Here is an 18,869-nt window from a genome sequence, read left to right on the forward strand (position 1 = left end):
TCTGCTGGATGTATAAATAAGCAAGTGTTTGCTAAAACATTCACACGTTTTAAATTAAAGTGACAATATCAGATGTTGTTTTCAGCTTGTTTAAATTATCCCAACAGGCTAAATAAATGTATTAATTCAGCTTTAATAAATTGACGTCGCTCTGTTCACAGCTTCCAGGAGAGACTGTCTGAAAATGTGTGCCATTGTCCCCATCCTTAAAGCAGCTATAATCAATATTTTTACTATAATAATTAGGGCTGTCAAAATGCATGTGATAATAACATGCAAATTTGTTATAACGCCACTAATCTCTTTAACGCATTAACGTAAATTGCAATTTTTAGCACGCTCAGTTTTAAAGCTAGAGTGAAGATATATGAAACTAGAAAACCTAAAGAATCCATCGGTACCAACCATGTCATACTAGCTTGTTGTGAAGGAAGTTAAATAACGCTCCAAAAATGGGTTCTATGGGTACCCACAAGTCTCCCCTTTACAGACATGCCCACTTTATGATAATCACATGCAGTTTGGGGCAAGTCATAGTCAAGTCAGCACACTGACACACTGACAGCTGTTGTTGCCTGTTGGGCTGCAGTTTGCCATGTTATGATTTGAGCATATTTGTTATGCTAAATGCAGTACCTGTGAGGGTTTCTGGACAATATCTGTCATTGTTTTGTGTTGTTAATTGATTTCCAATAATAAATATATACATACATTTGCACAAAGCAGCATATTTTCCCACTCCCATGTTGATAAGAGTATTAAATACTTGACATATCTCCCTTCAAGGTACATTTTGAACACTCTAGACTAGATACTCTGTCTCTGTTGCAGGATGTTTTACTTTCACTGTGTTGCTCACCTTTTGCTAATGTGTCTTAATCTACAGGTATAAAATCTGATATGTTTAGACAACACACACACACACAGAGAGAGAGAGAGGCCATGGTTGCACACAACCTTTGTCCCAGACCTCTGCTGGGGTAATTAGATGCTGAAATATTGATAGGGAGTGTGTGTGTGTGTGTGTGTGTCTGTGTGTGTGTGTGTGTGTGAGTGTGTGTGTGTGTGTGTGTGTGTGACAGAGAGAGGCACGCTTGTATTCATGTGTTTCCATTATATGTATATTTGCGTGCATGTGGTGGTAACTCTTCCAGTTTTTATGATTAGACCATTTTATGGCTTTTCTATCCTTCATTGGGAATACAGCTGCTTTGGACAGGTGTCTGCATGTCTCTTCTGAAAATTAAGATGATTAACAGTATATTTCTGTAAAGACGAACTCCACACGACATAATTGCAATCAATTTTGCGTTGTACACATCATCTCATAGATTCTTGTTGGCATATGATGTTAATACAGCAACAACAAAACAAAAAAGATTGCCTTTTCTGCTCAAAATTAGCTCATATGTGAAAGTTCAATTCAGCTGACTTCTCTCCTTCCTCTCTTACCAATAGGCAAGACTCCGAGGTTCGTATGTCAGTTACCGGATCAAGTATAAATAGCCAACCTGGTCGCACAGGAAGGCATAAAAATAGCATGACTTTACAAGGACATTCGGCGTGTCATGAGGACGCATTTGGCTTTTTCCCGTGTCATTCGCACGCCACGCAACAAAACTACGGTAACATCCACTCACTCAGATTTAAGAAAAATGTCATTGTTGGGCTTAAAAAAAGTGTGTAAACTAAGTAAAATAAAAACAACGTAACATAAGTACGGAAAACACATCACAAACGTTTCTAAAAAACACGTCCCAAACATAACTTACTAAGCAAAACACCGGTCTCAAACGTCGGTCTCCTGGTTGAAACTCCTGTGTTTGTTGGACCCATCCACCTCGCCTCCCGCCCGCCATAATCAGCCTTTCTCGCTTTTTATACTACATCATTAGCTCTGAGCGTATAGCGTCATATTTCGGATACATTTACATCGCAGTCAGCACAGACTACATGGCGTACAAATGACTCACCAAAAGCAAGAACGGTGTTTGTATTGCACGCTAAATGCCTTGCACATTATCGTGGTATTCATACGCCTTTTGGTGTGAACAGGGCTGAAATAGCAGAACACAGTCTGACTGTAGCCCCAGTTTGTGCCTCTCATAGCTGCTGCTAACGTTGGCGGAGAAATAACATCTTGACATGAATAAGATTTATTCCTCTTCTGCAGCAGTAAACACAACACATGTGCCCATTGATAACTATATTCAGAGCTTAACAAGATATTCAGTAACGTAAACAACGGCTATGGCTATGTACTGACACCCCCCACACATACACATGCCTCTCATATTAGTAGAAGTTTGAATCTACCCGTCTTCTTGTTGGCGTCCACTGAAGCGCAAAGCATTTTGTATCAAACCCTTTTATCTGTTTGTATGTCACAGAGAGTATCTCCGGTAGATGGATGCATTTACTTCCTGTAACTTAAGGAAGTCATCTCTTTCTTTGCTTTATTTTCTACTTTAGACACAAAGGTGTTTGAAACTTGCTCTGATGCCACATTGTTTAATGTGTGGACAGACGAAGAACTACAGGAATAAAGGCTGATTAATGTTTTGAGACACGAGGACAGTTTTTTTTATGGTGCCTGGTGTGTGACAGAGCACCAAACCTGACATTTAAACATTAGCGCTGCCGTTGGCGTGGTGGCTGTGCAGTGAGGGAAAAGTTCCAGCGTCTGTCTGAATAAGAAACCCCTTTGAGAGGTTTCAATCTCCCCCACGGGAGGATTTAGTTATTCAGAGTTTTGCTTTCAAAGAGTCAGTTCTCCCTCTGAAAGGCAGCTGTCACTGCTACCATGTGTCAAAGGTCAAATGATCCAATTAGAGCTGGATAACGAGAGAGTGAATAGTTTACTGTGGTTAATTCTCATGTACACACACGTTTGCCTCATTGGGGAGGACTCTGATTGTTAATGAGAAAGAATTTTAATTTAAACATCAAGAGCAGGTTTTGGTGTCAGTGCCGAAAAATAAAAAAGTTATTTTTTTTCTACTTGAGTAATATTTAAAGACCCCCCTTGAGTCTATTTTGCCATTTCTATGATATTTCATATTTATTTGAGTCATTTCCTGACTAAGTTGATTAGCCACAATGTTTGCCAATTTCTTTTTTGACAAATAACTTAATTTTGTGCTCAAAGTAAAAAAAAAAGAAGGTTGTTAATAAAATGGGAATATGACGTATGACTATAGTAGAAGCTGCAGGTCAAAGGTCATCCTCCCAGCTTGTTCAGGCACACTCATGCTCGTTGGCGTCCGTTAGTTTGTCTTTCTAGTTAGTTAACTAGTTAGGTGTAGTTAACTAGCCCAACTTGTTCCATTAGCTAAGTGATGGTTTTCATTTTAGTTTTTAGTTTCCTCCACCCTAGATTAGTGTGTTTATTTTCACAATGGCATTTGTGTGCGCGGTGAACAATGCAGTCAACAGTGAATTACATGAAATCCCACCGGCAGATATAACACAATACACTGACTGTCTCTCTCAGTCGTTTTCTTCTTCACCGTCTCCTCCTCCTGGAGATAAATTAACAGAAAGCAGCCGGTACCGCTTTGGAGGTTTGCCGGCCTTTAACAAGTCCGGACGACGGGAAGCGCAAACTTTCAGCCCAAAAGAAAACAAGAGAAAAGCCCCATTAAAGAAATAAACGAATCACACTGCAGCCCGGTGCAGTGTCGGTGCTGGAGCTGAGGCGAAAACGGCCAGTGGACGGTGCGCCTCCAGAACATACCGAAAATACATTTCAAACACCAGACTGTGAACGGCGTGCAGCAGTGCGGCTGCTCGGTGGCTAATTTCCTCACAAAATTACTTCTGACATGCACTGAACTCCTGATGCAGGACATCACAAATGACATGTGATAGTGTAGGGAGGACTTTAACTTTAAACTCTGACTCTGTTTTGTAACTCAGGTGTAACCCTGACTCGCTGCCCGAACAAAACGTCTAATGAGGTCGAGGTGTCACGGCTGCCATGTGTCAATAAGTCAAAGGATCAAACTAAAGCTTCATTAAGGGAGGCTGAATAATTTACTAGGGCTAACTCACACACACACACACAGAGACACACACACGCACACACACGCACACACACACACACACACACACACACACACACACAAAGATAGCTGCAATTACTCTGGTTTACAGCTTATATGCACATTCAAGCAGCACTAAATCTGTCCTTAATGAATAAACCCCACACACACACACACACACACACACACACACATTGGGTTTGTTAGGTGTCATGTGACACAGTCAGTGAGGCGGAGTCAGTCACAGGTCATATGTGAGTTTTGACCTTTAAAGTGTCTCTCTTAATTGGTCATGGATATTAAATGTAAAGTGGCAAAAGAGGAAATGACACAGTCGGTCCTTCTCTTTAAAGCAGCTATAATCAGTGATTTTAAAGGGATAGTTTGAGTGTTTTGAAGTGGGGTTTATGTGACGTACTTATCCATAGTCAGTTTATGACCTACAGCAGATGACGGTCGGTTTATTGTGCCGTGAGACAGCTATACAGTCTATGTTTCCGACGGGGAACTGAAGCCGTTATCTTTGCTCTCGCCAAAGCAACCAAACTCCATTTTAAAAAAACAGTAATTTTACCTCCAGTGTGTGTTACCAACAGCGTTTTATGTGGATCCCATTAGCAGACTCGGCGCTGCTATATAATTTACTTTAAAACCAACAGAATTTTAACAAGCGCAGTTTTTATGTCTGCTGCTCCTTTGATCATGTTTATAGGTAAAACAACACCTGAGTGTGTGAGTGTGTGTGTGTGAGTGTGAGTGTGAGAGTGTGTGTTTTGCACCACTTGAGCTTTCTCTTCTTTTGTTATTGTTGCATTTGTTGTGTGTATATAACATAGACTGTATATATATATATGGACGACGCGTCTCCACTTCACTACATAGACACGAATTTCCTTTTTTTTTTAATCGTAACACTCAGCAGGACTTTCACCAACGTAATTTTCGTGCTTTTTCCTACAAATTTCCACCAACACATGACTCATGTGTCAATTTCCGCTCCAGTCTCTTTACAAAATAAAACTACTTAGTTAGTTTTAGGAATAGATCAACTTTTTTTTTCATACTTTATTTTTTCCCTTTTTTCGAGGTTGTTGTCATATATGCAATTTACAGTTCATAATTACAATAGTTTATAAACCAATTTTTTAAGTAGTTGAGCTTAGAGACGAACACAATGAGCACACTAGGGAAAACAACTTCAGCATTCAAAATTTAAATAAAAATTATGAAAAGAAAAAAATAATAATAATAAAAAGAAAGAATAGAATAATAATAAAAAATAAAAATATATTTCAAAAAGTGATGATGTTGATATATAGATAGATGCCCTCATTGTTCTCTCTGTCTTTTTTCAGAGTCTACAGGTGACTGCTGATGTCCAGTCATAAGGACAGAAACCAGAACCATGGTCATTCTACAGCAGGTAAACTCACACACACACACACACACACACACACACGCACACACTTTCACAAACTCACTAACATGACACTTTAGCTGAACTATTGCAGGTCTATAAAGTTTGCCCGTGTGCAGCTCGTTGCAGTGAAGCTACAGTAACAACGTTCATTAAGAATCAGCTGCTCATTACGTTGCATAGTTTCCACTGAATCCTCTCTGTAGTGTGTGTGAGCGTGTGTGTGTGTGTGTGAGTGTGCAAGCATGCGTTGGCCTTAGTGTCGGTGTTTTTGATACTCAGTGAATGCGTTGCTGAACTTGTCAGCCTTTCTGATCGACTGATCAGCTCTGACAGCGTTCCCCCGCTGAGGAGGCCCGAATGGGACTAGCCAATCAAACAACACGCACACAGATCAGCCCTCAGCCCTCTCTGTGGATGTTTATCACATTCGCTCTGTGACCTCTATCCAAACTGTTCAGATGTTATCAAACTCTGCTGTCTCTGGATCACACAACAACTTTTAATCAAGAAGACTGTGGAGGATATTTGATCAGGAGAAGAACATTTGTATTACCAGTTTGAAGGATTTGTTTTGGAGTAGTTCTTGCGATGGCGTTTTTGTGACGACTGAACGTTTGTGGCTCATGTGGAATTTTATTTGAAAAAGTGAAGCTTTTTTTCTTCTTCAGGCGTTTCTGAAGATGCTCTTGCTCTGTTTGAAACATTTTGTCTTTTTACCACCAAGCCCAGGATATTTTGCACTGGAAGTCTCTGGATTTTTTTTTTTTAAATATGAATAACAGCTATGCTCGGGAGACCTGCTGTCACCAATTTACAAAATAATATCAACCAATCGACACATCAAAACAAAAAGGAAGCATTCATGTTTTAGTTTTTAGCTGTTCACACTCAGAGTGGTGTGCAGATCCTAACTGGATGTGGTAACCATGACAATGAAAATGAACAGGAAGGGATGTGATTCGCCGCTGGAGGACTTGGACAATGTACAAGGTCTCGGCTACAGATACAACACCCTCATCCAGGTAAACTCAGGCTGCATTCAGAGGACAGGGAGCTTCTGAACACCACTGACTTTTATAATTTTGTCAAAGAATTTAGCTGGATTTAACTTTTTAAACACAGCGTATCAGGGGTCGATTTAGACTCTGCACTAATGTAGTTTGTGGATGTAAAGTCACCACATTTACTGATGCCATATATGTTTTGTTTTGGATCCAGTCATGGATCTGGGCTTTAAATGAAATTAACTTCAACTTTATACTGTAATTTATGGGTGGTGAGTAGAAGAGGAAGTCCAGCTCAAACAACCGAACATCACATCCGGTTTCAGCCGTTATCCACCATTTGCTTATTGCTTCATAAATGGCTCAGTTGCAGACGCTTGGTCTCCTCTTGACTCAATCCACGACTGTCTTGAATATCCATTTTGACAAGCTTTCTTACTGCTTTCTTGCTAGTTGCTTAGCTCGCTAACTGGATACCTCACTGGTTTGGAACAGTCGTGGGTAATTACGTATTTCCGCCAACACAATTGCATTTTCACTTGTGTTCAATGTGGTCACAATGCGTCCCTGAACACCTCCGGAGGTGGTTTGGCCGATCGGATCACAATCTGTCCTCACTGTGGTTTAGATGCATTTACATCTGTACTATCATACGGTCAAACACTATCCGATTGCAATTCGATCACCCAAAATGCATTTTAATGCCAGGTGTAAAGGGGGTCAATAAAGGTGAACTATTTCATCCCGGATGAGAACAGGACGAAGGGTTCAAGATGGGTTTACAGCAGGAACAGGTTAAAATCAGACACTGAAGCTTTAGTTTGCTTTATTTGTTGAGTTGAAAACAATACAGCAAAAAATAAATAAAATTAATTAATTAAATTGAATAAAGTATCGTTACTTGTTTCAGCTTGTGGTTTTGAAAGTGGAACTGAGAGTAAAGATAACGTTACATATACTGTATGCTCACTTTGTAGCACTTACACAATTTTGAACCCATTAATCCACCAGTACCACCAGAATAATTATACACTTTTATAGTGTTTAATCCCAATACATTTATGAATTGAAAAATATTATACATTGATTAATAGAGTTTAAATTATGCATTAATAAACTTGTACTTAGTTCCACCAAAAAACTAAATGATGACAACCAAAATGCCAAACTCAAGGCTTTAAAACCATCGTCCACAACCCAATGGGTGACGTCACGGTGACTTCGTCCACTTCTTATGATTTGATCACGTCTATGATTTTAGCTAATTTAATTATTCAGTTCACAATAGCTTTCTAACATAAATTGATTATTAAAACTACACAACACAAACTTAAACTTTCAAATGTATGTGAAAGCAGCAGCTATGCATCCATCCATAAGGTTAAGAAAACAATTAATACAAAATGAAATATAAAAATGACTTCTTTGCCAGCCACATGATCCCTTCAGGAGATACTTTAATCGTTGTTGGTTTTTCTCTTCTCATATTTGCTGCAGATGTTGTGCCAAGTGATGATACTGACTGTCATTTCAATTAGTTTAGAAAACATTGTTATATTTGCACAAAGCCTGTTTGTTTGTTGTTTATCTGTTTTGTTTAGAGGATGTTTTCTACCTCCGCTGTGTTCAGTGCCGCGTTACATTCCACTGCAATGGACAGCTGGTATTCATTCATTCATTCATTCATTCATTCATTCAGCAGCTCTCTCTCTCATTTACTGGACAACAATGAGATGTGTGTGTTTGTGTGAGTCAGCAATTAAATAGTAGTTCATACAGTGCCAAAGGACAAACACAGTTGCTTCTGTCACTTCACCGCTTTGTTGTCTATTTCCAGTGAAGAAAAGTTTCCTCAAGTACGGTTCTTAAAGGTACAGTGTGTAGGATTTGGTGACATCTAGTGGTGTGGTTGCAGATTGCATTCAACTGAGTACTCCTCCGCTCAATCCTCCCTTTCCAAGACTGCGGTAACGTGAGCCGCCAAGTGGAAATCTGTGGTATCACTGGTCTCCTCGCTCAGAGGCCGTCCTTAATCATAATAACTCTACTTTAGGAGCTAAGGAAGTCAGACGGTGGCTGGCGGTACCACGGTTTAACACTCTGCTGCTCACGTTACCGCAGTTTCACAACCGTGTCAGAGAACTACGGTGGCCTTCAGGTAACGTAAAAATGTGAAAGTCTCTCTCTAGAGCCGGTGTTTGGTTTGTCCATTCTGGGCTACTGTAGAAACATGGCGGATCAACATGGAGAGGAAGAGGACCTGCTCCCTATGTAGATATGAAGGACTCATTCTAAGCTAACGAAAACACAACAATTCTTAGTTTCAGGTGATTATACACTAATGAAAATATAGTTATGAATATTATAAATGAAATGTTACACATTGTTCCTTTAAGTACATATCTGAGGTGTTTGTACTTTACTTTAGTAACTGCAGAGCACTGAGAGTTTTTTAAGTGGCGATAAAAATGTCATAAACAACACCAGCAGAGGGCAGACCCGTACCTGAAGAAGAGCTCTCACCTGCAAACAGATATTGTGCAATCTGCAGTGGTGGTCTTCAGTCAGTGCGCACTTACAGACGCTGGAGGGAGGGAGCTTGCATAACTTGTAGTAAAACTAGTACACATTGAGGGTAACAAGATACTACAAAGCTGCAGTTAGTGAGACTTTAGACTGAGCTGAAATGACAGAATCTGCAACATGAGCCTGTGTACTTTACTAGAGTATTTCTATTGTCTGCTACGTTGTACTTCTACTCCACTACGTTTATTTGGACCCCTATATGTAGTAGTTACTTTGAAGATTCACATTTTACACACAAAACATATCTGCCTCTGAAACAGGACGGTTTTATTCAAACTACACAGCAATGTATGAAGAATTAGCAGTATCAGTACGGCAGGGCGATATGACTGAAATCAATATCATGATATTTAGCATTTTCCAATAATAAATGTCATGATAATATGAAATGTATGCAAAACTCACACAAGAAATAACCACATTTATTTTCAATGGAATTAATTATGTTTAAAAAACTCACACATGTAAAAAATTGCCAATGATCCAATATACAGTTATAATATACTATACTGATAAGGGTCAATCTGCAACATGATACACTACATTTTGATGATAATCAAGGTTATAATAGATTTTATTTTTTAATTAGTTTTTTTATTTTATTTTATTTTTGACTTTTTGATTTAACTTTAGTTTAGTTTTCATTACATTTCTGAGTGTGTTTGCTAGTTGTAATTTAGTTTCAGTTAGTTTTTATATATTTAGTTTTAGTTTGTTATTGTTAGGACCAGGTATTTTGTCTCAGAAGTATGTACAGTAGCTATATATATACAGAATATATGGTTAGAGATCTATGTGGGAATGGCCATAACGTTTAATGTTTAATCTTTGCATTACTTTAGTTAATATAGTTATTTAGTTTCAGTTTACTAAAAACATTTTTCACTGCTTCTTTTCATTTTTGTTTTAGTTTACTATGATAATAACCCTGCGGATAATAAGTCTGTAATTTGACTTGAGTTAGATTTTGAATGCAGGACTTGTAATTAAGTGTTATTATATTGCAGTGTTTTACTACTACGAGTACTTTTACTGACTATTTCTTCAATAATAGTGTTTTCCCAGCATACTCGCTGTGCCTACTTGCTTTGTTCTTTTGCCGTCTTTGTGGAGGCCGAATACAGACCAAATGTTAATGTTAATTGTTCACCGTAGCAGAAGGGAGAGCTGGTCCGTCTGTGTTTTTATGGGCGAGTTTATTCAGTGACAAATGCCAGCACAATTAGCTTGTCGCTATATCTCGCCCTCTCACCCTTTGACTTATCGAAATGATCAATCTAAATGCAAATGAGGTGAGCTGGAAGTGCCTTTATTAATCATATTAATAGCCGTCTTGTGTTCCTCTGCCTTCAAACGCTACTAACTCAAATATTTAGTTCATTGTAATTGGAATAATCTGAGTTTCAGCGTCCTGCGATGGTCTAAATGTTCTATAAGATGTTGTTTTATTCTCATAGGAACAAAATATTTGGAAACACACTGCTGCAAAATATGTAACTATTAAGAGTTAAGAGTTTTTTAAGTGGTGATAAAAATGTGTCATAAACAACACCAGCAGAGGGCAGACCCGTACCTGAAGAAGAGCTCTCACCTGCAGACAGATATTGTGCAGTCTGAAGTGGTGAGCTGTGGTCAGCGTACACCTACAGACTCTGGAGGGAGGGAGCTTGCATAACTTGTAGTAAACCTAGTACACATTGAGGGTAACAAGATACTGCAAAGCTGCAGTTAGTGAGACTTTAGACTGAGCTGAAATGACAGAATCTGCAACATGATCCTTTGTTGGCGTTAAATCAAACCAGTCTATGATAACACACATTTTAAAATAATGAATATCCATTTGAGTGTTTATTAAATACCTGGTGAGATATTTGTTATAGAGCCTTCCTGAAAAATAATAATAACTTGTGCAATATCCTGATTAATTATTAGCATTATCATATCTTTTATCATATCATATCCTATCTGTCATTCATTCATTCATTATCCGTAATCGCTTATCCCATCCGGGGTCGCTGGAACTGATCCCAGCTGACATTGGGCGAAGGCGGGGTCGCCAGCCTATCACAGGGCAAAGAGAAGCAGAAACGTACAATGCCAACATCTTTTCTGGCAACTGGGTTGCAAAGATACATTTTGCAAACACAAGATAGGATCAGGGCTGCACGGTTAGCACTGTCGCCTCACAGCAAGACGGTCGCAAGTTCAAATCCCTTCTGTGCGGAGTTTGCATGTTCTCCCTGTGTAAGCGTTGGTTTTCTCCGGGTTCTCCGGTTTCCAAAGACATGCAGGTTAATTGTTGACTCTAAATGTATATTTGGTAATTTTTTTATGCCTTTTATTAGTAATAATATAACAGGAAGTTAGAGAGAGAGATGAGAAAGACTCATGGTCGGCGTCTTAACCCGAAACCGCTTTTTCTATCTGTCCTCTGTGTGGTTTGTTACCTTTCCACACAGGAGTGACATTAGCAGGCGTAAGTGAATACCCGGCTCATGTCTGGCCTGAATTATTTACCTGAAGAAAGAGATGATGAGAACAGACACTCATCCACCGCAGGCAGCACGGACATTACATCACTGCTGTCCTGCTAACACCGCACGACACTGTGGCTCGTCTCAGTCACGTTTGTCCAAAGCACGATGTGTGAGAGATTATAGTAGGATACAGTTGTAGCAGCCATGGTGGAAGTCCTTCTCTCTGAATCTATCTTGTGTATCAGATGTACTGCAAACTGCTGGGAAAAACCTTTATGTTCACATGTTTAGCAGCATGAAATTAGAGGTTACAATATTGTTCAGGGAGATTATTGAACAGGCTTAGTTTGATTCTCTATTACAGACTTCCATTTCAAAAGGACGTGACCTGTTAGAAATACATTTTGCTATAAAGATGTAAATACAAGACAAAGTGCAGAGCTAGAATCTGAGGTACATGCAGAGAGTTTCTTACTTACTTTTTTAAGCCTGGGAGCTGAAAAATGCTCCACTCTACCGAGTCCTCTGACCATCAGCGGGTCATGAATTACCATGACCGTCTCCATTTGCTGCGGTGTCTGGTTAGTTGACCCCGGGGGCTTCATCGATCTCTAAATGACTTGTGTAAAAAGCCTCTAAAGGCCTGTGAGTTAAAACAACTCTCTCTCTCGATGTGAGACTGATGGTTGTGATGGAAGAATGCTCTCATGAAAGAGCTAAATGTTTGTTTGAGGCAAATTCAGGTCAGTCAGCGATGAAGCAATCGCTTATACAGTATCAGCTCTTAGTTAATGACTTTTTAAAGTTTATTTCTATAGGAATTGACCTATCCTTTCGTCCCGCATGTTTTATTTTAAACCTCAGATTAGAGTGGGAATAGGTCAAAGGTCATGTATTAGATCAAATTATCAATGCCTGTATGACTTTATGATGCCATACATGCTTGTTTTGCTCTCAAATGCTTCAACTGATTGGTTACTGGCTAGTGGAAACAATACTGTATTAGAGTAACTCCATTACAGTATCACATATTCATGACTGTCAGTGATGGAGCTTTGTCTTTCACACAACACCATAACTGATTTGCTTAAAGGGTATTTTTGGTATTCTTATATGAACAATTGGTCAAATGACTGTCATAGTGACCTACCCACAGAGAATTGTCAGCCCTGTCTCCTAGAATTTACGTTCCCATACAACTAAACCGCATTGTGAATAATATTTTGAGGGAAACTTATTTTGTCGTGGATTACGTTTGTTTTTGACGTATCACAAATGCGTTTGTAACGGAAGTCCGTGTAGGGAGGAGGTCGGGTGGGGTGGGGGCCATGTAGTAAAAAAACATGTTTTTTACTAAACTTAACCAATTCGTTTTGTTGTGATTTTTGTTTTGTTTTGTTAAAACATTAATCAGGTGTTCAAAACTGTTCAAAACTGCGACCGTAATCCGGGAGATAATACGTTTCCTTTGAAACGTAATTGAGAATGCAGTTTAGTTGTATGGGAACATAATTTTGTAGGAGACAGGGTTGAGAGTTACATATCACGTCTCTGCAGTTCCCCTCAGCTTTACGAAGTGTTTCAACGTCTGTCGTTGTACTATTTTTTTGTTGTTGTTTGTTTTCTTCAGCAGAAACACAACTCAATTATCACCTTATTAAGTTGATTTGGCTTTCATGTTAGCAAACAGTTGTCTGTTCACACATCCAGCAGACACAGAGTGACATTATCATTCATTTGGAGTTGTGCCCACCAGATAAATATTAATTTCCGATATTCACTCTTCTTTTAGTTTCTGTCTCCACCAATTATCCAGCTGCTAAATAGTGAACCAAAATAGTAAAGGTGACACCATAAAGTATACTCAAACCTGACAGTATGCATAACAAATAAGGTAATAAAGTCCAGTGCTGATCAGTTAAAGAGGTCATCTGAATTATATCCATCTGCACATCAGTACATGAACTGTACGAGATGTAAGAGATGCATGATGGGAAGAAGAGAGAGAAGAAGAAATAATAAAAGAGGAGGCAAAAAGACGGACACCAAACAGATCCTCTGTGTTAAATAATTCAACATGTGGTTTCTGATAGTTGGCCCTGCTCGCTCCTCTTTGCTCCGTCATAGGCTGTGTGCGTGCGTGCGTGTGTGCGTGTGCGTGTGTGTGTGTGTGTGTGTGACAGGTGCTTGGTGGTGTAATGTTCAGGTGGCTCAGTTTGCCAGAGAGAGTATTTACTTAATTAAACAGACATATATGTAACACACACTCAAACACCATTCATCACACACACATCCTTAGTCACCACCTCACATCTCAGCTAGCGTTCTTCCCGTCTCTCTCTCTCTCTTCTTACAGAGGAGGAAGGAAAGCAACAACGAAAAAAAGACAGAACTAAAGCTAAATGCAAGCAACATCACAATGACAATGCTAGAATGCTGATGTTACGCGAATATGATGTACAGTATATCAGGTTCTCTGTGTTAGCATCCAAAAATGTGCTAATTACCACTGAACCAAAGCACAGCCTAAAACGCGTCTTTATGACATGTGGAATATCTGTGGAATATTGTGCTATTTATTGACCGGGTTGGTCTAAAATGTTGTTAATATCTCAACAAGGATTACCATGAAGTCTTGTCCAGACATTCATGTCCCCCTCAGGATCTCCAACATTTAACCAGTATAGTGTATTTATCTGTAGAGAAATCCAACACCAAACATTAGGACACACCTGAGGAGGAAGTGACATCTTGTTGCCATGGGCGACAGAGGAGGTTGTTGGGGGGCTGGGTTAACAAAGTGAGAGAGAGAGAGAGAGAGAGAGAGAGAGAGAAGGAGGATTGTCCCAAAATGTTACTGGATGCACTGGAAACTTCAAAGTGATCTGAAAACTAGCAGAAGGCTGGATTTTATTAGATATTTTCAATATCAAGGTGGATCCAGAGAGACGGGACTGAAGGTCAACCAGGATGTTTGACCCTGTTAGATTATAAGATGATGATATTGGACCTGTTTTCCTTGACATCATCACTTAAAGCTTTCTTTGGATGAACCCAGGGAAGAGAAACGGAGGTGACATGCGGTGATCTGCTGGAGTTGAACCATGTGAACCATCTCAGTGTTTTTATGACAGCTTTATAGCCAGCAAATGTTACATGGATATTTGGAAATTCATGCCCACCCGTGTGTGTAAGGAAGAAATCTTTTTACACACCTTTCCACCTGTACTTGTGGATATTTGCTGTTCATGTCTGTGCAGACTAGAAGTCTGCTCACATCAGATATCATTGTCAGACTGTGGGAGTTGGGACTGTGCACGTGGAGATGTACAAGCGTCGGGAATATGTGGAACTTTATGAGAAGGATCTGGCCAAATGGGCTCTGCTACGCAACGTCAACACTGTGATGAAACAGAGCACACTGCTGCCGGTACGCAACTCTGAGTGTGTGTGTGTGTGTGTGTGTGTGTGTGTGTGTGTGTTTTAAGTTTCATGAGTCATAATTGTATGTTTATACTCTGTGGGATTTGTGTTGCGTAGGATACGTGCATGTTCCCTTGTTTCATGCATCAAATATTAATTATATTTCTGTGTGGTTTGTGATACCTGTATGTGTGTGTGTGTATGTGTGTGTGTGTGTGTGTGTGTGTGTGTGCGTGTGTGTGTGTGTGTGTGTGTGTGTGCGTGCGTGTGTGTGTGTGTGTGTGTGTGTGTGAGAGAGACAGAGAAAGAGAGATGCTGTCTTATCTATAATATTGCGGAACTGTGTGTTAAAATAATTATCCATGAATCACAGGAATGTGGTTTTCAGTTGTGAATCTGTTCGGAGTCATGAATCATAATTGTATATCTGAAAACTGTGTTTAAGTTTTTAGCGTACGTGTGTGTGTCTGTGTGTGTGTGTGTGTGTGTGTGTGTGTGTTTGTGTGTTTGTGTGGCACAAAGGCGACAATTTGCGGCCTTGTTTGTGAGCAACAAAAGCAAACTCTTATCTCTACTCTTCCTTCGAGGAAAAGTTAGACGTTTTGGGAAATATGCTTATTCTTACCAAGAGCTTATTGAGATGATCGATATCATTCTGATATTAAGTGTGAGGCTACAGCAGCTGGTTAGCTTAGCTTAGCACAAAGACTGGAAACAGGGGGAAACAGCTAGCCTGGCTTTGTACAAAGGTAACAAACCTACCAGCACCTCCAGTTCACACCTCTGTGTGAAAAAATAGCTGGTCTTGTGAGCTGATAACGGCGTCCTGACCGACGGTGCTGTTGCAGAAGCGTAGCACCCACCCTCCGGTTTCCCCCCAAGTTAACACGCTCTGTCAGCACTGTTGCCGTTGTTTGCTGCTTTTGCCGATGGCTCAGCCGTCACCATGTTGAGAGCTGTGTGGAGCCAATAGATATGCTGTGAATTTCGTATTGAGCACTTTAAAAAAGCTTGATGCATTGGGGCCATGAAAAAACTTGAATCAAAACATCCATAGAGATTTCTAAAAGCGCTACTGCAGCATAATACAATTCTCCTCTGATGATCTGTATACTCAATCTTTTCTTAACACTAAAAAACTCTGCAAATAAAAGTCAAAAACACTGTTTCTGTTTGGTTCTGGTGTGGTTAGCTGTATATCTTTGTTTTACGCACCTATACATGTTAGCATTGGTTGCGAACGACAAACATGATTTCTTTTCTCCAGATGTTTGGAAAACATTCAGAACAGCAGTATGTTTTGTTATTGTAACCGACTACCTGCATCCAGGACGGAGCAACTTTTCAGAGCCGCCTTTCAGGCCTACAGGGGCTGAAGGGTTGATACTGATATAAAAGTATTTAAATGCTTCTGATGTGTCGATATCTGCTGATGGCGTTCATTCAGCCGTCTGTACTAACCCTTCTTTCCTCTCCTACATAACGACTGTCTGCTGGTTAGATGTCCTCCCCGTCCACCTCGACAAATTGGTACACATGTTGTGTTTTGTCCTTTCCAGAAGCTTCCAGTCCAGACTGGACCAAGAGATCATCCGGGGTTCATTTCGCCCTTTTCACACTGCACCATTTATTCAAATACTAGAATTAATGTACTAACCCTGCAGAGTCTTAATGTAACAGCATCAATTAATGTAGTAAAGGAAGTAAAGGTCAGCCCATAGCTGTAGAGTAAGATGATATGAGGCCTTATTTAACCCACAGTTCACATGTCTCCAGACTGTATTAAGCCTGGTGCAGTGTGAAAATGGTTGTTATGATTCAGATATTTAAACACAGAAATATGTATTATAATCATGGGTCTAATCAACTTGCATGCTGTAATAAGGTCATGGTTCATTTCTGGTTCTGATTCCTCATGCGATTGTCCTCATTGCTGTTATTCTGACCTTGATTTAAAATTGTGATTCTTTCTCTGACGGGGATTGAACTAAATTATGATCCCAATCCTTATCCTGTTTGTGGCCTTCATTTTTTATTTCCTTCCAGGGCGACTATGTCTGGTTGGACTTAAAGACCGGTCGGGAGTTTGAGGTGCCGGTCGGCGCAGTGGTCAAACTCTGTGACTCAGGACAGATCCAGGTGTTGGACGATGAAGGAAACGTAAGTGATGAAACACTTTTTTGTTACACTCAGTTAAAGGTCCAGTGTGTAACATTTCGGAGGATCTATTAGCAGAAATGTAATATAATATTCATAACTATGTTTTCATTAGTGTATAATCACCTGAAACTAAGACTCATGTTTCCATTAGCTTAGAATGAGCCCTTCATACATAGGGAGCGGGTGCTCTTCACAGTCCGCCATGTTTCTACAGTAGCCCAGAACGGACGAACCAAACGACTTTCACGTTTTTACGTCACCTGAAGGCCTCCGTAGTTCTTCGACACACTTTGGAAACTGCAGAAACGTGAGCTGCATAGTGCTAAACCGTCGTACTGCGACCCGCCATCAGACTTCTGTCGCTCCTAAAGTAGTGTTATTATGGTAAGGATGGGCTCTGAGCGAGGCCAACGTTACCGCAGTCTTGGAAAGAGAGGAGTGAGCAGAGGGGTACTCAGCTGGTTGCAATCTACAAACACACCACTAGATGCCGCCAAATCCTACACACTGTACCTTTAAAAACACTGTTTTTTATGTTGTGGGAGCCTACTAGACTGTGTCTGAAATTTGCCTTATACTACTATATAGTTCACTATGATAAACCTCCACCATTTTATTTGATTATCCAAGTTATGAGAGTGAAATTTACACCCCTCCCACCACCACCACCACCAGGAACATTGGATCTCCCCCCAAAATGCCACCAACATCAAGCCCATGCATCCCACCTCCATCCACGGTGTGGAGGACATGATCCGCCTGGGAGACCTCAACGAAGCTGGCATCCTCCGCAACCTGCTCATCAGATACAGAGAAAAACTCATATATGTGAGTATTACTGCAGTACTGTTCTTAAACTACTGCTGCACACTGATACTGTACTATACAACCTGCTCATCAGATACTGAGAAAAATTCATCTGATCACCAGTGTTTTCATTAGTAAGCATTCTCATTATTTCATTACAACCCAAATTCTGGCAGACTACTACCTATTAGAGCACATAGAGTTACTGTAGGTGACCTGGAGTTTTTCTTTAAATTGTACAGATTGCATTTGATATATGATCAAATTGCATTCTGCACATATTTACACCTGCATTAACATGTTTTTCTCATCCAGATACAGATTGCAGGTTAATACCATGGTGTAAATCAGAGTCATACAGCTTCAGAAGAAGCACCACAAATGTGGAGAAAAAAAATCTTTTATTTGAGGATTTAAATTGAGCATATGGTATTAAATTCACACATTATGCATGTGATTTCCCATTTTGTTGGCTTATTTATGTGCACTCTGCTACTAATTCTGATATTTCCGTCATGACTCGAAGGCAGAACAAGACAAGGGCAATCTTTCCGTGGATATAACTTTTGCAGTTAATAATTTATTGTCATATGCACAACAATTACAGAAAAGCAGTCGTTGGCAATAAAAATATTAGATCTCAGGTTCCCTCCAACAACACTCATTAAATATGTATAAAAAGAAAAAAAAAACAAGTAAAAATGAGAATCTAAGACACAAAATAGTGCAGACGTTTAAATATGGGGATAAAATATAACATAAATAAAATATATATTTGTGGTAGACAGGTGTACAGTAACACTCCCTCAGTATTATCTCACAAATCCAACCCCAGACGTCTGCTGTTGGCTGTTTTTCTGCTCTCATCTCAACTTCTTGCCTCTTTATTCTCCCTCTTGCCCTCCTCCTTCTCCTTCTTCCTCACCTTTTCCTGTTTCCTCTGAAGACA

The 18,869-nt window shown here is 39.8% G+C and overlaps 1 protein-coding gene across 1 annotated transcript in view; it reads left to right on the plus strand.

Annotated features, from left to right (window-relative positions):
* The first annotated feature begins 14,365 nt into the window (after positions 1–14,365).
* The window catches only part of myo7aa (myosin VIIAa), a 44,478-nt gene continuing 39,974 nt past the window's right edge, over positions 14,366–18,869 (plus strand). The window contains 3 exon segments of the mRNA XM_037776074.1: positions 14,366–14,960; positions 17,000–17,113; positions 17,789–17,941. Of these exon segments, the coding sequence (XP_037632002.1) occupies positions 14,856–14,960; positions 17,000–17,113; positions 17,789–17,941 (372 nt within the window). The 5' untranslated portion in view covers positions 14,366–14,855.

The sequence above is a fragment of the Sebastes umbrosus genome, chromosome 7 (assembly GCF_015220745.1).
Source record: "Sebastes umbrosus isolate fSebUmb1 chromosome 7, fSebUmb1.pri, whole genome shotgun sequence".
Lineage (NCBI taxonomy): Eukaryota > Metazoa > Chordata > Actinopteri > Perciformes > Sebastidae > Sebastes > Sebastes umbrosus.